This window comes from Centroberyx affinis, unplaced genomic scaffold (assembly GCF_046629955.1).
Source record: "Centroberyx affinis isolate AG114_WGS23_722 - 3 ecotype Tasmania unplaced genomic scaffold, CSIRO-AGI_Caff_v1 ptg003362l_1, whole genome shotgun sequence".
In the NCBI taxonomy this organism is placed as follows: Eukaryota; Metazoa; Chordata; class Actinopteri; order Beryciformes; family Berycidae; genus Centroberyx; species Centroberyx affinis.
Genome location: NW_027281355.1, coordinates 225,019 through 242,500, shown reverse-complemented (window position 1 = coordinate 242,500; position 17,482 = coordinate 225,019). Strand labels below are relative to the sequence as shown.

The 17,482-nt window shown below is 45.1% G+C and overlaps 1 protein-coding gene across 1 annotated transcript; it reads left to right on the top strand.

Annotated features, from left to right (window-relative positions):
* The first annotated feature begins 13,298 nt into the window (after window positions 1–13,298).
* On the top strand, window positions 13,299–16,540 carry LOC139660680 (uncharacterized). Its single transcript, XM_071538884.1, has 10 exons — window positions 13,299–13,385; window positions 13,533–13,571; window positions 13,676–13,738; window positions 14,044–14,104; window positions 14,301–14,404; window positions 14,505–14,777; window positions 14,922–15,015; window positions 15,170–15,237; window positions 15,386–15,539; window positions 16,437–16,540. The coding sequence occupies exons 1-10, from the start codon at window positions 13,299–13,301 to the stop codon at window positions 16,538–16,540; spliced, it is 1,047 nt and encodes a 348-aa protein (XP_071394985.1).
* Window positions 16,541–17,482: the final 942 nt, after the last annotated feature.

The following is a 17,482-nucleotide window of genomic DNA, read 5'->3' as shown; positions in this document are numbered from 1 at the left end:
GGCCGCAACAGAGTGAAGCACGCAGGCTGGAGCACGCAGGGTGGACAGGGTTGTGGGTCTCTCAAGGCTAACGCCGACCCACTCTGGAGGTTCCGATGATTCTTCAGAGTTAAACTCAGCAGGACAGCTGATAGTGAGATTGTAGCAGGCAGGACACACAGACACACGTGCTGGTGTGTGTGTATTTGTCAGGCAGATAGGCAGGCAGCAAGGCAATCCTCACTGTTTCGGATGAAACAGGCTTCTACTTGGCTTGTGATGATGATGCAGTTGAGTCCGTCTTTGGAGACAAACTTTGGAACAAAGTTGTTGTCAGACTCCGTTAGCACACGTGTCGAGACCACGTAAAGTGCATGAAATCCGCATTGGAAATGTGTGTGTTTGGTTTTGTTGTGATCAGTTGAGGGGTGTGTGCGTGGGCTGGCATGTCTAGTTTTACGGCTCATTACATATGCATGAAACCCTACTTTTGGTTCCCAGATCTATCCAATATAATTGACCGTTGTAACATTAACATTATTAAACTCAGCACAAATTCCTGAACACTTTAATATCAAACATGGCTATCGAAGCCCTATGTAAAGATAACGAAATTGAATAACGTAAATAACTATTATATAAAACATCACAGTTACACATAAAATTAGTCATATACATTAGAGTCCACCACAATGTGATACCCAAGGTTTCATGAGTCTGTATCAAAGATTTCTCTTGATTTTGGCAACATTCCAATGGGTGTCATCTCAGACTCTCTGTCTCTTTGGGGATTACCAAAGACAGGGCTGAGTGTTGGTGTTTTATGGTTATTTACCAGGTCTGGTCCTTGATACCAGCTCCGGAGAGTGAAAATGGAGTGATTTACCAAGAGGTCAGTGGCCTCCTTTACGATCCAACCACTTTCCATCCACTTTCCTGATCCGTTATCAGGGAAGAGGCTCACACACAGGATGCAAGGCCCTTCCAGATGTGTGATGACAATGACGGTGTGGGTGCAGTTACTACAGGCCTTTCCTAGGTCTTGGGGGCCGAAGCAGGGGCTGTCAATGGGGGTGGAAGTGAGCTGGAGCCTGCAGCCGTAACCCGGGGGCCAGGGGCCTGGGAATGGGGGTGGAAGTGAGCTAGAGCTTGCAGCCTTTACCCGGGGGCCAGGGGCCTGGGAAAGGCAGCCCGGAGCCTGGAGGATAGTTGGCTAAGCTTAGGGGCCTCTCCTAGTTCTTGGGGGCCGAAGCAGGGGCTGTCAATGGGGGTGGAAGTGAGCTGGAGCCCGCAGCCTTTATCCGGGTGCCAGGGGCCTGGGAATGGGGGGTGGAAGTGAGCTGGAGCCCGCAGCCTTTATCCGGGGGCCAGGGGCCTGGGAATGAGGTGTGGAAGTGAGCTGGAGCCCGCAGCCTTTATCCGGGGGCCAGGGGCCTGGGAATGAGGTGTGGAAGTGAGCTGGAGCCCGCAGCCTTTATCCGGGGGCCAGGGGCCTGGGAAAGGCAGCCCGGAGCCTGGAGGGTAGTTGGCTAAGCTTAGGGGCCTCTCCTAGTTCTTGGGGGCCGAAGCAGGGGTTGTCAATGGGGGTGGAAGTGAGCTAGAGCCTGCAGCCTTTACCCGGGGGCCAGGGGCCTGGGAAAGGCAGCCCGGAGCCTGGAGGATAGTTGGCAAAGCTTAGGGGCCTTTCCTAGGTCTTGGGGGCCGAAGCAGGGGCTGTCAATGGGGGTGGAAGTGAGCTGGAGCCTGCAGCCGTAACCTGGGGGCCAGGGGCCTGGGAATGGGGGTGGAAGTGAGCTAGAGCTTGCAGCCTTTACCCGGGGGCCAGGGGCCTGGGAAAGGCAGCCCGGAGCCTGGAGGATAGTTGGCTAAGCTTAGGGGCCTCTCCTAGTTCTTGGGGGCCGAAGCAGGGGCTGTCAATGGGGGTGGAAGTGAGCTGGAGCCCGCAGCCTTTATCCGGGTGCCAGGGGCCTGGGAATAGGGGGTGGAAGTGAGCTGGAGCCCGCAGCCTTTATCCGGGGGCCAGGGGCCTGGGAATGAGGTGTTGAAGTGAGCTGGAGCCCGCAACCTTTATTCGGGGGCCAGGGGCCTGGGAATGAGGTGTGGAAGTGAGCTGGAGCCCGCAGCCTTCACCCGGGGCCCAGGGGCCTGGGAAAGGCAGCCTGGAGCCTGTAGGATAGCTGGCTGAACTTAGTGGCCTCTCCCCTGCGGTGGAAGCCGAAGCAGGGGCTGGAAACAGGGATGGAAGTGAGCCCGGAGCCTGCAGCCTTCACCCGGGTCCCAGGGGCCTGGGAAAGGCAGCCCGGAGCCTGGAGGATAGCTGGCTAGGCCTAGGGGCCTCTCCCGGGTCTTGGGTGTTCGACTGCCAGAGCCTAAGTCCCCAAGACCAGAGAGGGGGAGAAGCGCAGGCAGTGCCCCCGCTTCTCCCCCTCTCTGGTGTTTGGGTTTGGGTGTTCGAATGCCAGAGCCTAAGTCCCCAGGACCAGAGAGGGGGAGAAGCGCAGGCAGTGCCCCCGCTTCCCTCCCTCTCTGGTGTTTGGGTTTGGGTGTTCGACTGCCAGAGCCTAAGTCCCCAGGACCAGAGAGGGGGAATAGCGCAGGAAGTGCCCCCGCTTCTCCCCCTCTCTGGTGTTTGGGTTTGGGTGTTCGACTGCCAGAGCCTAAGTCCCCAGGACCAGAGAGGGGGAATAGCGCAGGCAGTGCCCGCGCTTCTCAGCCTCTCTGGTGTTTGCACAGTGATGGGTGGTTTTGCAGACAGGTCTCTGCCCAATATCAGAAACACGGTTTTTGAAAACATGTACCTCCAGACATGCTCAAACATAAGATAGCCGGAAAGAGCTGCCGTTTCCGAGGAACACGTTTGTCCAAAGGCCGGGCCTCCCGGGGAGTGGAGGCCGGGGTCGAGCGGATGGTATCCGGCCGGAGGGCTTCCCTGTCAGCCTCATTTTCGGCGATTTCCCGGTGTTTTCTTATGGAGCTTTTTTTAGTTTTCATTTTTCATTGTTTGGCCGACTTGCCACGGCCGAAGTTTCCAGTCGGTCCCCTCGGTTCCATTGTCGTGCAGGGCCCCGTTCCAGGCGGCTTCCCCGTCGGCCTCATTTCAGGCGATTTCCCGGTGTTTTCTTATGGAGCTTTTTTTATTTTTCATTTTTTATTTTTCGGCCGACTTACCACGGCCGAAGTTTCCAGTGGGTCCACCCGGTTCAATTGGCGTGCAGGGCCCCTTCCAGCAGGCCGTAGTGCTCCCCCGTCGGCCTCATTTTCGGCGATTTCCCGGTGTTTTCTGATGGAGGTTTGTTGTAGTTAATTTTTCGGCCGACTTACCACAGCCGAAGTTTCCAGCGAGTCCCCCCGGTTCCATCGGCGTGAAGGGCCCGTTCCAGGGGGCCGGAGGGCTTCCCTGACGGCCTCATTTTCGGCGATCTTCCGGTGTTTTTGTAAATGGAGGTTTTTCTTCCTTTTCTCCTTCTTTTTCGGACAACTTACTACGGCCGAAGTTTCCAGCGGGTCCCCCCGGTTCCATCGGCGGGTAGGTCCCGTTCCAGGAGGCCGACTGGTTCCCAGGAGACCCCGTGGGGACCGTGGCTGGGACAGGGTGTGTCAAGGCGGCCAGTGGTGGCGTGTTGGCCGGGGTAAACGCGCCGAAAGGTCTCGGGTGACCCAGGAGAGCGGGGGCTTCGGCCCTGGCTTCTCAGCCTCTGTGGTGTTTGAGTTTCCCCAGACCAAAACAGCAAAGTCAGTCCCGGAGAACCAGTGGCACATAGAAATTTCGCTCCAGAGCCAAAGTCCCCCAGACCAGAGAGGGGGAGAAGCGCAGGCACTGCCAGCGCTTCTCCCCCTCTCTGGTGTTTGGGTGTTCAACTGCCAGAGACTAAGTCCCGTCGTCCTCACTGCGAGGCTGAGTGGCGGCGGCACGCATTGAACCAAACACCACCCTCTCTGTCTGGACCTAGTCCCGACCGGACGCTGCGGTCCCCCCCCGGGCATCTACGCCCCCTGGCCTGTTCGTTTGCTCCGAGGGCTGACGGAGCGGCGGGCTTGACTCGGGGCGCCCTCGGGGAGGACTGTCCGGTGCCACCGGGCCCGGTCCGCCATTCAGAACCATGAAAACCTCAGCGGGGTGCGGGGGCTTCGCTCCTGGTCCCCCGTTGCGCGCCTCTGAGTGCCTACCTAACTCGCTCTCTCTCCTTCGGAGGGAGGCGGGGGGCTTAATGTCTTCCTACCCGTTCCGTCGCACCCCCTTCTCGGGGAGGCGGCTTGCGGATGGAGGTAGCCCGGAGGTTTTTGTTATCCCCTTTTCAAACCCCACTTGTCTTTTGAAACCTGGCGAGAAAAACCTCTCTTCCTTCTGGGCAGTTTGTGTTGCACTGCGTTACTGTGTGTTACACTGTGTCAGTGTGTGTTAGTGTGTTACACTGCGTTATTGTGTGTACAGTGTCAGTGTGTATTACAGTGTGTAACACTGCGTTACTGTGTGTTACACTGTCAGTGTGTTGCACTGCGTTACACTGCGTGTTACAGTGTGTTACACCGAATCAGTGTGTGTTGCAATGCGTTACACTGCGTTACATTGCGTTACAGTGTGTCAGTGTGTGTTAGTGTGTTACACTGCGTTACTGTGTTTTACAGTGTGTCAGTGTGTGTTGCACTGCGTTACACTGCGATACTGTTACACTGCGTTACTGTGTGTTACACTGCGTTACTGTGTTTTACACTGTGTCAGTGTGTGTTAGTGTGTTACACTGCGTTACTGTGTGTACAGTGTGTCAGTGTGTGTTGCAATGCATTACACTGCGTTACACTGCGTTATACTGCTTTACACTGTGACAGTGTGTGTTAGTGTGTTACACTGCGTTATTGTGTGTACAGTGTCAGTGTGTGTTACAGTGTGTTACACTGCATTACTGTGTTACACTGTCAGTGTGTGTTGCACTGCGTTACACTGCGTTACTGTGTGTTACACTGCGTTATTGTGTCAGTGTGTGTTAGTGTGTTACACTGCGTTACTGTGTGTACAGTGTGTCAGTGTGTGTTACAGTGTGTTACACTGCGTTACTGTGTGTTACACTGTCAGTGTGTGTTGCACTGCGTTACACTGTGTTACTGTGTGTTACACTGCGTTACTGTGTGTTACACTGTCAGTGTGTGTTGCACTGTGTTACACTGCGTGTTACAGTGTTACATTGCGTTACTGTGTTTTACACTGTCAGTGTCTGTTATTGTGTTACACTGTGTTACACTGCGTTACTGTGTGTACAGTGTGTCAGTGTGTGTCATTGTGTTACAGTGTATTACACTGTGTTACTGTGTGTTACACTGTGTCAGTGTGTCTTGCAATGCGTTACACTACGTTGTACTGTGGTACATTGCGTGACACTGCGTTACTGTGTGTTACATTGCATTACTGTGTTTTACACTGTCAGTGTGTGTTAGTGTGTTACACTGCTTTATTGTGTGTACAGTGTGTCAGTGTGTCTTACAGTGTGTTACACTGCTTTACTGTGTGTTACACTGTGTCAGTGTGTGTTGCACTGCGTTACACTGCGTGTTACAGTGTGTTACACTGCGTTCCTGTGTGTTACACTGTGTCAGTGTGTGTTGCACTGCGTTACACTGCATGTTACAGTGTGTTACACTGTGTTACTGTGTTACACTGTCAGTGTGTGTTGCACTGCGTTACACTGCGTTACTGTGTGTTAAACTGCGTTATTGTGTTTTAAACTGTCAGTGTGTGTTAGTGTGTTACACTGCGTTACTGTGTGTACAGTGTGTCAGTGTGTGTCAGTTTGTGTTACAGTGTGTTACACTGCGTTACTGTGTGTTACACTGTCAGTGTGTGTTGCACTGCGTTACACTGCGTTACTGTGTGTTACACTGTCAGTGTGTGTTGCACTGTGTTACACTGCGTGTTACAGTGTTACATTGCGTTACTGTGTTTTACACTGTCAGTGTCTGTTATTGTGTTACACTGTGTTACACTGCGTTACTGTGTGTACAGTGTGTCAGTGTGTGTCATTGTGTTACAGTGTATTACACTGTGTTACTGTGTGTTACACTGTGTCAGTGTGTCTTGCAATGTGTTACACTACGTTGTACTGTGGTACACTGCGTTACTGTGTGTTACATTGCATTAGTGTGTTTTACACTGTCAGTGTGTGTTAGTGTGTTACACTGCTTTATTGTGTGTACAGTGTGTCAGTGTGTGTTACAGTGTGTTACACTGCTTTACTGTGTGTTACACTGTGTCAGTGTGTGTTGCACTGCGTTACACTGCGTCTTACAGTGTGTTACACTGCGTTCCTGTGTGTTCCACTGTGTCAGTGTGTGTTGCACTGCGTTACACTGCGTTCCTGTGTGTTACTGTGTCAGTGTGTGTTGCACTGCGTTACACTGTGTTACTGTGTGTTACACTGTCAGTGTGTGTTGCAGTGTGTTGCAGTGTGTTACACTGCGTTACTGTGTATTACACTACGTTACTGTGTTTTACACTCTGTCAGTGTGTGTTGGTGTGTTAGAGTGCGTTACTGTGTGTACAGTGTGTCAGGGTGTGTTACAGTGTGTTACACTGCGTTCCTGTGTGTTACACTGTCTCAGTGTGTGTTGCAATGCGTTACACTACGTTACTGTGTGTTACACTGTGTTACTGTTTTACACTGTCAGTGTGTTAGTGTTACACTTCGTTACTGTGTCTACAGTGTCTCAGTGTGTGTTACTGTGTGTTACACTGCATTACTGTGTTTTACACTGTCAGTGAGTGTTAGTGTGTTACACCTCGTTACTGTGTGTACAGTGTGTCGCTGAGTTACTGTGTGTTACACTGTGTCAGTGTGTGTTGCACTGCGTTACACTGCATGTTACAGTGTGTTACACTGTGTTACTGTGTGTTACACTGCATTACTGTGTGTTACACTGTGCCAGTGTGTGTTGCAGTGCGTTACACTGCGTTGTACTGCCACACACTGCGTTACTGTGTGTTACACTGCGTTACTGTGTGTTACACTGCGTTACTGTGTTTTACACTGTCAGTGTGTGTTAGTGTGTTACACTGCGTTACACTGCATTACTGTGTGTTACATTGCATTACTGTGTTTTACACTGTCAGTGTGTGTTAGTGTGTTACACTGCTTTATTGTGTGTACAGTGTGTCAGTGTGTGTTACAGTGTGTTACACTGCTTTACTGTGTGTTACACTGTGTCAGTGTGTTGCACTGCGTTACACTGCGTCTTACAGTGTGTTACACTGCGTTCCTGTGTGTTGCACTGTGTCAGTGTGTGTTGCACTGCGTTACACTGCGTGTTACAGTGTGTTACACTGCGTTCCTGTGTGTTAGACTGTGTCAGTGTGTGTTGCACTGCGTTACACTGTGTTACTGTGTGTTACACTGTCAGTGTGTGTTGCAGTGTGTTGCAGTGTGTTACACTGCGTTACTGTGTATTACACTACGTTACTGTGTTTTACACTCTGTCAGTGTGAGTTGGTGTGTTACACTGAGTTACTGTGTGTACAGTGTGTCAGTGTGTGTTAGAGTGTGTTACACTGCGTTACTGTGTGTTACACTGTCAGTGTGTGTTGCACTGAGTTACACTGCGTTACACTGCGTTACTGTGTTTTACAGTGTGTCAGTGTCTGTTGCACTGCGTTACACTGCATGTTACAGTGTTACACTGTGTTACTGTGTGTTACACTGCGTTACTGTGTGTTACACTGTTTCAGTGTTTGTTGCACTGCGTTACACTGCGTTACACTGCGTTACACTGCGTTACTGTGTTTTACAGTGTGTCAGTGTGTGTTGCACCGTGTTACAATGCGTGTTACAGTGTGTTACACTGTGTTACTGTGTTACACTGCATTACTGGGTTTTATACTGCGTTACTGTGTGTACAGTGTGTCAGTGTGTGTTACAGGGTGTTACACTGCGTTCCTGTATGTTACACTGTGTCAGTGTGTGTTGCACTGCGTTACACTGCGTTACTGTGTGTTACACTGTCAGTGTGTTATGCAGTGTGTTGCAGTGTGTTACACTGCGTTACACTACGTTACTGTGTGTTACACTGTGTTACTGTTTTACACTGTCAGTGTGTGTTAGTGTTACAGAAATGTGTGGCGCGGCCAATTTCGCCGTCCCACAATCAAATCTCGCTGCTCTCACTGTATTCAGTCAGTTTGTGAGCCAGCAGCCATTTCAGCCTTTTCGGGCCTTGCCGGTCTCAGAAATGTGTGGCGCGGCCAATGTCGCCGTCCCTCACTCAAATCTCGCTGCTCTCACTGTGTTCAGTCAGTTTGTGAGCCAGCAGCCATTTCAGCCTTTTCGGTCTGAGAAATGTGTGGCGCGGCCAAATTCCCCGTCCCTCACTCAAATCTCGCTGCTCTCACTGTATTCAGTCAGTTTGTGAGCCAGATCTCAGAAATGTGTGGCGCGGCCAATTTCGCCGTCCCTCACTCAAATCTCGCTGCTCTCACTGTATTCAGTCAGTTTGTGAGCCAGCAGCCATTTCAGCCTTTTCGGGCCTTGCCGGTCTCAGAAATGTGTGGCGCGGCCAATTTCGCCGTCCCTCACTCAAATCTCGCTGCTCTCACTGTATTCAGTCAGTTTGTGAGCCAGCAGCCATTTCAGCCTTTTCGGGCCTTGCCGGCCAATTTCGCCGTCCCTCACTCAAATCTCGCTGCTCTCACTGTATTCAGTCAGTTTGTGAGCCAGCAGCCATTTCAGCCTTTTCGGGCCTTGCCGGCCAATTTCGCCGTCCCTCACTCAAATCTCGCTGCTCTCACTGTATTCAGTCAGTTTGTGAGCCAGCAGCCATTTCAGCCTTTTCGGGCCTTGCCGGTCTCAGAAATGTGTGGCGCGGCCAATGTCGCCGTCCCTCACTCAAATCTCGCTGCTCTCACTGTGTTCAGTCAGTTTGTGAGCCAGCAGCCATTTCAGCCTTTTCGGTCTGAGAAATGTGTGGCGCGGCCAAATTCGCCGTCCCTCACTCAAATCTCGCTGCTCTCGCTGTATTCAGTCAGTTTGTGAGCCAGATCTCAGAAATGTGTGGCGCGGCCAATTTCGCCGTCCCTCACTCAAATCTCGCTGCTCTCACTGTATTCAGTCAGTTTGTGAGCCAGCAGCCATTTCAGCCTTTTCGGGCCTTGCCGGTCTCAGAAATGTGTGGCGCGGCCAATGTCGCCGTCCCTCACTCAAATCTCGCTGCTCTCACTGTGTTCAGTCAGTTTGTGAGCCAGCAGCCATTTCAGGCTTTTCGGTCTGAGAAATGTGTGGCGCGGCCAAATTCGCCGTCCCTCACTCAAATCTCGCTGCTCTCACTGTATTCAGTCAGTTTGTGAGCCAGATCTCAGAAATGTGTGGAGCGGCCAATTTCGCCGTCCCTCACTCAAATCTCGCTGCTCTCACTGTATTCAGTCAGTTTGTGAGCCAGATCTAGATATATAAGCATTCTACCAGTTCTGGCAAAACTCATGGAGAAAATTGTCTTTAATCAAATACAGAGCTATTTCGCTGAAAATGAATTGAATACAGACTTTCAGCATGCCTACAGGGATGGGTATTCAACATGTACAGCACTGACGCAGATAAAAGATGACTGTTTAATGGATATTGACACTTGTGGGGTCAGTCTTACTACATTTCAGTGCGGCCTTTGATATTATTGATCACGGATTGCTGTTAGAGAAACTTTCTTGCTATGGTTTCTCATCCTCTGCTGTGACATGGATAAAGAGTTATTTGTTCAGTAGATCACAGAGAGTTTTCTTTAATGGTAGTCTCTCTGATACTAAACATGTACAGTCTGGAATACCGCAAGGGAGCTGCCTTGGGCCGCTACTATTCACAATCTTTACAAATGATTTGCCGTTGGTCTTGGACAGGACTAATGTGTCAATGCTGATGACACAACATTGTACATATCAGCTACTACTGTGGATGACTTGTCTGTAGCTCTGAACAAAGAGTTACAACTAGTATCAGACTGGGTCCTGAATAACAGAATGGTCTTAAACATCTCAAAGACAAAATGTATTGTATTTGGTTCACACTATGTTACAGTCAAATACCAAGCTCAATGAAAGGGATCGAAATAAAACAGGTGGAAGAAACAAAACTGCTTGGTGTCACATTAGACAGTCATCTGTCATGGTCTACTCACATAGACAACACAACCAAGAAAATGGGGAGGGGGGTAAAGATAATAGGAGATGTGTTGAGTTCTTAACATCAGCCTCTGTGGTCCAGGTTATCCGGGCACTGGTTTTATCCCATCTTGACTATTGTCCTGCTGTGTGGTCGAGTGCAGCGAAAAAGGACTTGGGAAAACTACAATTAGCCCAAAATAGAGTGGCGCGCCTTGCCCTTCAGTGTAGAAATAGGTCTAATACATATGCATAAATGCCTTTCATGGCTTATGAAAGGCTTAGAACAAAGATCGAGTGTTCTATTGGAAATAATTGTGTAGTGCTCTTTTCTGTTAGTACTTTGTGCGCTATTGTGTTGACCACCCATATATGCCATGATGTGATGTTAATTTGTTTTGTTGTTGTTGTTTTTTTCCGTATATCATTGTAACAATAAAATAATTTAAATAATACAATAAAATAAAATAAAATGATTGAAAAAAAAAGAACGAAGATTGTTATAGTCTCATTATATTTTTCAGGAACATCTGTGTCAATAAAAAACCCAATTGTTTGTACAAATTAATTCATTAGACTAGTAATAGACATAACTATTCTACCAGGCACAAGATGGAACATTTAATAAACTAAACTAAACTTTACTTGATAATCAGTAGTGAACAGTAACAATAGTAATAGGCCTATCATTATCAATAGGCATCAAAATATTGTATAATTCATTTATTAATCAATAGGCCAATAAGTTGGATTATGAAAAGTAATATGAAATAATATCCAATCAAATTGAAGTGTAGCTTTAAGATCCCGCCTCCTCATGTGATAAAATCTCTGCACACCGTGACCCCGCCCTCTTTGTTCCTTTGACTTGAGACACCTATACAACATCAATTTAATTTAGCTATTTTAGCCATTTTGTACATACCTCGTTTTTATTCCGCATTCTTGTTCTTGTTGTTGTTATACTGACGTGTTTTTAATATTTTGTACATACTGTGTTTAGCTTTTACATTAACTTAGAGTTTTAATATAATTTTTAAATTCCGGTGCTGCGCCAGGAACAAGCCACACGGACCACCACCAATCCCACAAGTTGCAGTCAAGGTAAGGAGGATTGAGTAATGTTGAACGTGCTTGTGTGTTTTACCTTGTAATTAATACTGGATGCTAGTTTGGATTACTTTGAGCATCGACTTCAATGCATTTAGGCTATTTAGCAACCATGCTAGCTAGTTGTTAGCCAGTGCGGGCTTTGTTGGTTGTTCAAGAAGCTAACATAATTTTATAGCTAAGCTAACTGTTACCTGATCACTTTTAGCCCTGTTATGTTATTGGAACATTTCAAAACTAGTATTCCTGTGACAGAAGTAAATTTTTCCCGCCATTGACACACCCTATAGCGCCCGAGGGCGCCATTTCACGATATCGCCCAAGCGCTCCCGTCATTTTTAAATTGTTTAAAATGTACCAAAAACTGAAAATCAAGTTATCAGCTTTGTTTTACTTCAAGTTGTCATCAATGAATCGGAACCGGAAAATATATCTGGTGACACTGAGATGTTGGATTTTCCCCGGGTTTAGTTGTCCTCCATTGGTAATCTAAAAATGGCTTCGCCGGCTAAGCGTCACGCTTTTAAAATATAATGTATTATTATTATTATTATTATTAAAACCTTCTGAAAGCTGTCAGATTGTGCTGTGAGACAGAACCTGACCCGCTGTATATTTGATCAGTGAAAGTTACAAAGACATTGTGAGTTGAAGTCCTTTGATCGGAATCGCTTGTTCTTTCTCGATAAAACAAGACATAAGATCACCTTCACTAAACAGCGGGACCTACACTGTAAATTGTAATAAGTTGACTTTACTTAAAAAAAGTCAGGAAACCGATTGCCTCAAAATTTCCATGTAAAGTAGATTATTAATTTTAAGTTGTTAAAGCTGAAAAAAACTGTATTCAGGCAACTCATGTCATGGCAGTAAACTTGAGTATAGTTAATTCCAAATCATTAATTAGGTTGACTATAAAATGTCAATTCAGACAACTTAAAGATCTGAGTTATGTTAAGTAAGCAGTACTCATTAAAAAAAGTTATCCTTACAGTAAACTTGAATATTGTTAACTCAAAATAATTAATTAGGTTGACTATAAAATCTGAGTTATGTTAAGTAAGCAGTACTCATAAAGAAAAAGTTATCCTTACATGCCTAAGCATTCACATTACTAGGAAAATATCAGGAAACCGATTGCCTTAACATTTTCAAGTAAGCTGAACTAAAAGCTGTAAGTGCTGTTGAAACAAAGAGAGACAGCAGTTTGAAGGGAAAACTGAAAGAGTTTATTTGTTCTGTAGGACAAGTAAAACAAGTTTCGGTTTGAATTTTGGTTCTCTTTTCAGGCATGTTGTCAAACTTAAAACTTAGTACTCAAAAAGCTGGACATGCTGCCAAGTTAAGTTATCAAATTATAGTACAAAAGATCTGAACTGTCAGTCTTAATATGTAAACAATTGAAATTAAAATGCATTTTGTTGGGATGCAGACTATTTCAAGAATGATGAACATACACTATTGTCAGTCTTAAGATTTTTTGAACAATATCGTGTAACAGTTTAAAGAGAAAACAAGTTTTTTTTTACATACACAAGACAATAACTTTCTTTTGGGTTTTTGTCAGTTTTTTGTATTCAAATTCTAGAATTAACTGAAACTGCTGCCAACCAAGCTATCAAATTATAACAGAAAAACAACATATTGTGACCCGCAATATGTCTTAATCTTGACATGAACTTCCTCAACTTTTAGAAAATCAAAATGCCTTTCATCACACTGATGAAAAATGGTGAGCATACTGATAATGTTCTTAATATCTCCATTGACTACAGTGTGTAACAAACTATAGATAAACAAACTCAATAGTCAATTGGGCAACAGGACCAAAGGAAAAAGAAACATCACTTTTCCAATACTAGTAAAGAGCTCCACTGGAGATAGTAGGGTAAAGGTCTCAGTGTGACCCAACATGTCACGTCCCATTCACATCGTGAAGACATTCACTCACTGCATCAGAAGATTTTTGAGTGATCTTAAATCGAGAATTACATACACAAACACAGCACAAACAAAACCCAAACAATACCCGTGTTTGGAAGTTTTTTTGGAGTGTTTACAGGTTGACGAAGCCAAGGACAAGATGCCACGGAAGGGAAAGCGTTCCCAGGCGCAGAAGCAGCGATGGACCAAGCTGGACCTGGCAGATCCATCCACTGTCACCGAGCAGGTACCTACACAACAGATAGCTTTTGGGCTGCATGTTACAATAGACTGCAAAGCATTAAAGTAGATGTGGAAAAAATGAGTGGTTCTACTAAGTGTCAAGTGACTGGATTGTGTCACTTAATGCCTGGCCCAATCATTCTGGACCCAGAAGGATGCAAGGACCCCCTCGCAGTCTCCAGCTCAGAAGGTATAGTTCTCACTTCTTGCTTCTTATCAATTATAATTATTAAATAAATGCACTGTGTAATTCAATGTCTTCACTTTTCCTAACTTGATGTTATGTGTAATCAGATGGCCAAACTCCAGATCCCTCTGCCGGCCACACCTTCCTGCTCCCATTCCAAGGCTGAACGGGTATTTTTATTTCTTCCACAGTTGACACACACAGGGCATTTGCAGTACAGTGTGGCACAACTACACAATGCTTCAATCTACTACGAGAAGCACAGAGCAGAGACGCCCACATTAAATCTCTCATGGAACAAACAGTATTATTCAAACTTTGATAGCTTATAGTATTTTTATCTAGCAAAGTACAATTCATAGCCAAAATATTAACTGTGATAAACAAAAACTTTAAAGGGACAAATATGCCCAACGATTTCATGTGACAGTTATTGTGGTGATGTAATACTTTTTTGGTGTGTTACAATTTTTAGATGCCACACACCAAGTCCTACCATCAGGGACATCGTCAGCCTTCCACTGACTTTCGCGCACGTATGTAGCCCACTGTTTTTTCATTACATTTTTTCATTACATGTGTAAGTTGTATATTCTTGTTGCTTAATTGTTAACAGGTCTTCCCTGAGCTTTTTGCAATTTTTATAATACAAAGATGTTTAATTGTTGTATTTACATAATTCATTATTTTTAAGGTTTCAAAGTTTTAGTGTCTTTGTTTGCTTCTAAATAGGCCATGGTACAGGTTCTCGCCACCGAGTGAATGAATGGAAACGTTCCACCTTTACCAGACGAACCCGCAAATTGGTCATCCCAGCTGAGTCACCAGACAAGAAGGTATAATTCTTTTACAATTTATAAACGAAAATCTGATCTGAGGAGTAATGGGGGGGGGGATTTTCACACATTAACCAAAAAAATGTCTTTGTTTATGCAGTTTGTCTTGCTTGTCGGTGACTCGCATCTACGAGCCATCGCAGATGGATTTGTGGGGATGCCAGAGGGACGACTCTCCTTTGGCGTCCTGTCCATCCCTGGGGCATCGGCAGCTGAGTTGCGGACTGAGGTGCTGAATGCTGCTCTGCCTCGGACACCCGATGCAGTCTGTCTTTTGGCACCCAGCAACAACTTGACTGCTAGCCGGACCATCAGCGAGGCAGGGACAGACTTTGGCAAGCTCCTGAAGACTGTCTGTGCTACCTGGCCCAACGTAAGCTTATTTTTCTTTGTATTGTTATTGTCATGATTATATGTTTGATAATATAATTGGTTTTATGAGCGATTGTGTGTATTTTAATGTCTATGACATTTTGAGAGAAAATGTAATTTTTGATAAACAACTTTTTGTCTATAGGTCTGTGTTCTGGACTTTCCTCCCCGTCTGAACATAGAGGTGGCCATGCAGGATCTTCTGCGTCAGGAGTACCATCGTGTGGCAGCAGCAATGCGTAAGTAAATAAACCAAACAAAAGATGATAAAGTACAGTAACATGTAGAACAGGTTATGCCTGTTTAGGCAAACTAATGTAATATGCATTATAATTTTCTTAATATTAAAGTGGCAAATAAGTCATGATGTTTTTTTGTTTTTTTTTATTTCAGATGTCGGGTACATGTCTGTCACTGAACACTTCCCACTGTCACGACTTGACCTGTGGTGTACAGACGGTGTAAGTATAATATGTTACTCTCAAATGGCACATGAAAAAAGTGTGATGTGCATTTTTTTGTAGATGATATAAAAAGTTAATTTCATGGGGGATACAGATTTACTGTCAAATTTCTGTTTTGTAAATTATTTTTGATTATGTCTGACAGGTACACCTGAGTGATGATGCTGGGATGGAGATCCTTGCGCAGTTGCTGTGGTTTGCCGCTTACCCGCAACTGGAGGCAACGGTGCAGAGGGCACAGACTTCTCCCAAGACATCGCCACCTGTCAGGAGAGTCTCTCCAAAAGTGGTTGTGAAGGGTGAGGTCACCGTGCCACGTCCATCCAACCCTTTTGTCTGGACAGTTGTTGGACAGACCAAGAAGGTAATAGATTGCACACTGTAACTGTGTAGTTGAAACTTTGTGAAAAGGGATATTCTGTTAACATTTTACATTAGATTTTGTCAAAGAGTATATAAAGTTTATATAAACGATGGCATTTCTCATTACAGACGAACCAGCCTGCGGGACCTGAGCAGCAGGTTTGTCATGTTTATAATTTGCTTTATGTTAAAAAATTAACATATGATTATTGATGTGTATGATTTGACGGTCACCAAGTCTTTCTGTATTTTTTTTTTTCACAGGTGGACATGTTGGAGCATTCCATCCCACTAAATCCTGTGTGGTTTAGCCCTGCAATCTTGGATGCGATGGATGAAGCTGTTCCACCACATTGTCCCAGTGCTGTGGAGTGCACAGCTGTTCCAAAAGGCAGAAAGGTAATTTGGATGCAAATTTTATCTTTTCATTGAGGCCTTATTAAAAAGTGTCTCCCCCTTCCTGACGTATCTAAATTAGTAAAAGCCAAGACTGTTTATATTGTGTGAGAGGAGCTAAGCCACAAATATGGTTTGAAAAAAAGTTTGTATGTTTTTTTTTTTCCTTACATCAGAAGTCAACTGTGGAACATCAGGAGAGACGTGTTGCCTCCAATAGGACACAGGAAAAGCAGCAGGTTTGTCATATTATGTCTAATTATTTAAGGAATACTTGACTTATTTGGAATTGATTATTGTGTATTTTGAGTAGACAGACAACAACAACAACAACAACATTTTTACATGTTTGTTGTATTTAGTAAATAATTGTAACACAATGTAAAAAATATATGGCTTCATTTTGTTCATGCAGTCCATACAATTTTTTTTTTTAGGTGGAGGCAACAGCAAGCGCCGTGGAGGAGTCTTCGAAGCCATCGCCTCGCAGACCAGTGAGAGTGGAGGAGGAGGAGGAGGAGCTCGGTGCATCATGCTCTGACAAGCCACAGGAGCCACTCACCTTTAAAGAGCGTACCAGCCAGGTAATTTACATGCACACTGTACACACATAACATGTGAAAATCTCTTCATAAAGGTGACTGTCTGTAGGACATTTATTGTCAAAGGATGGATAGGAAAAGATACTGCTTAGCCTTGTCCGGTTACATATGTTGGAGGCATGTAATGTATGATAAACAGAATATAACAGAATATAACCATAAAAATAATTATGATAATAATAAAAATAATTGTGATTAATGATATCAGTAATGATTTAACTGTCACTTATAAAAGAAATATGTGCATCAGAATGAAAATGATAAAAATGACAACATTCCTTCATAAAATGTCAGGATTCCACCATTGGACCGAGTCAGCGCATTCAATCCGTGAGGGCGAGTCATTCTCAGGGGGATAAGAGGTATGTAAGTTTTTCTCGTAACCATCAGTGCACCTGCATGGCTCTCACCTTTCTGGCCTACCACAAGGAGGGGTTGCATTTCAACACACGCTCCCTTGACAGAGTGCTTCAACAGGGAGATGCACTCTATGTAGGTATTAAACGGCAGCTTCTGTTGGACAAAACATTCCAAAGTAACCACTTGACCGTAGAGGAGATGCCAAAACAGGTTTTCACGGATTCAAATACCGTATTGACCCGAATATAAGACGACCCTGATTATAAGACGACCCCCCCTTTTTCAAGACTCATTTTTGGAAAACCAAAATTGTTTTTATAAAGAAAATCGTTTTATTTGAAAATAATGATAATAAAAACACATTGAATAAAACAAGGTAGGCTGTTGTTTTTAACATGTTTTAAATAAAATCATGTTTTCAATATATTTTAGATGAAACTGTCACATTTAAATTAAATAAAATGTAATCACATTTGTAAATTAATGACTCATGGTATTTAAATACCACAAAAATGAAAATA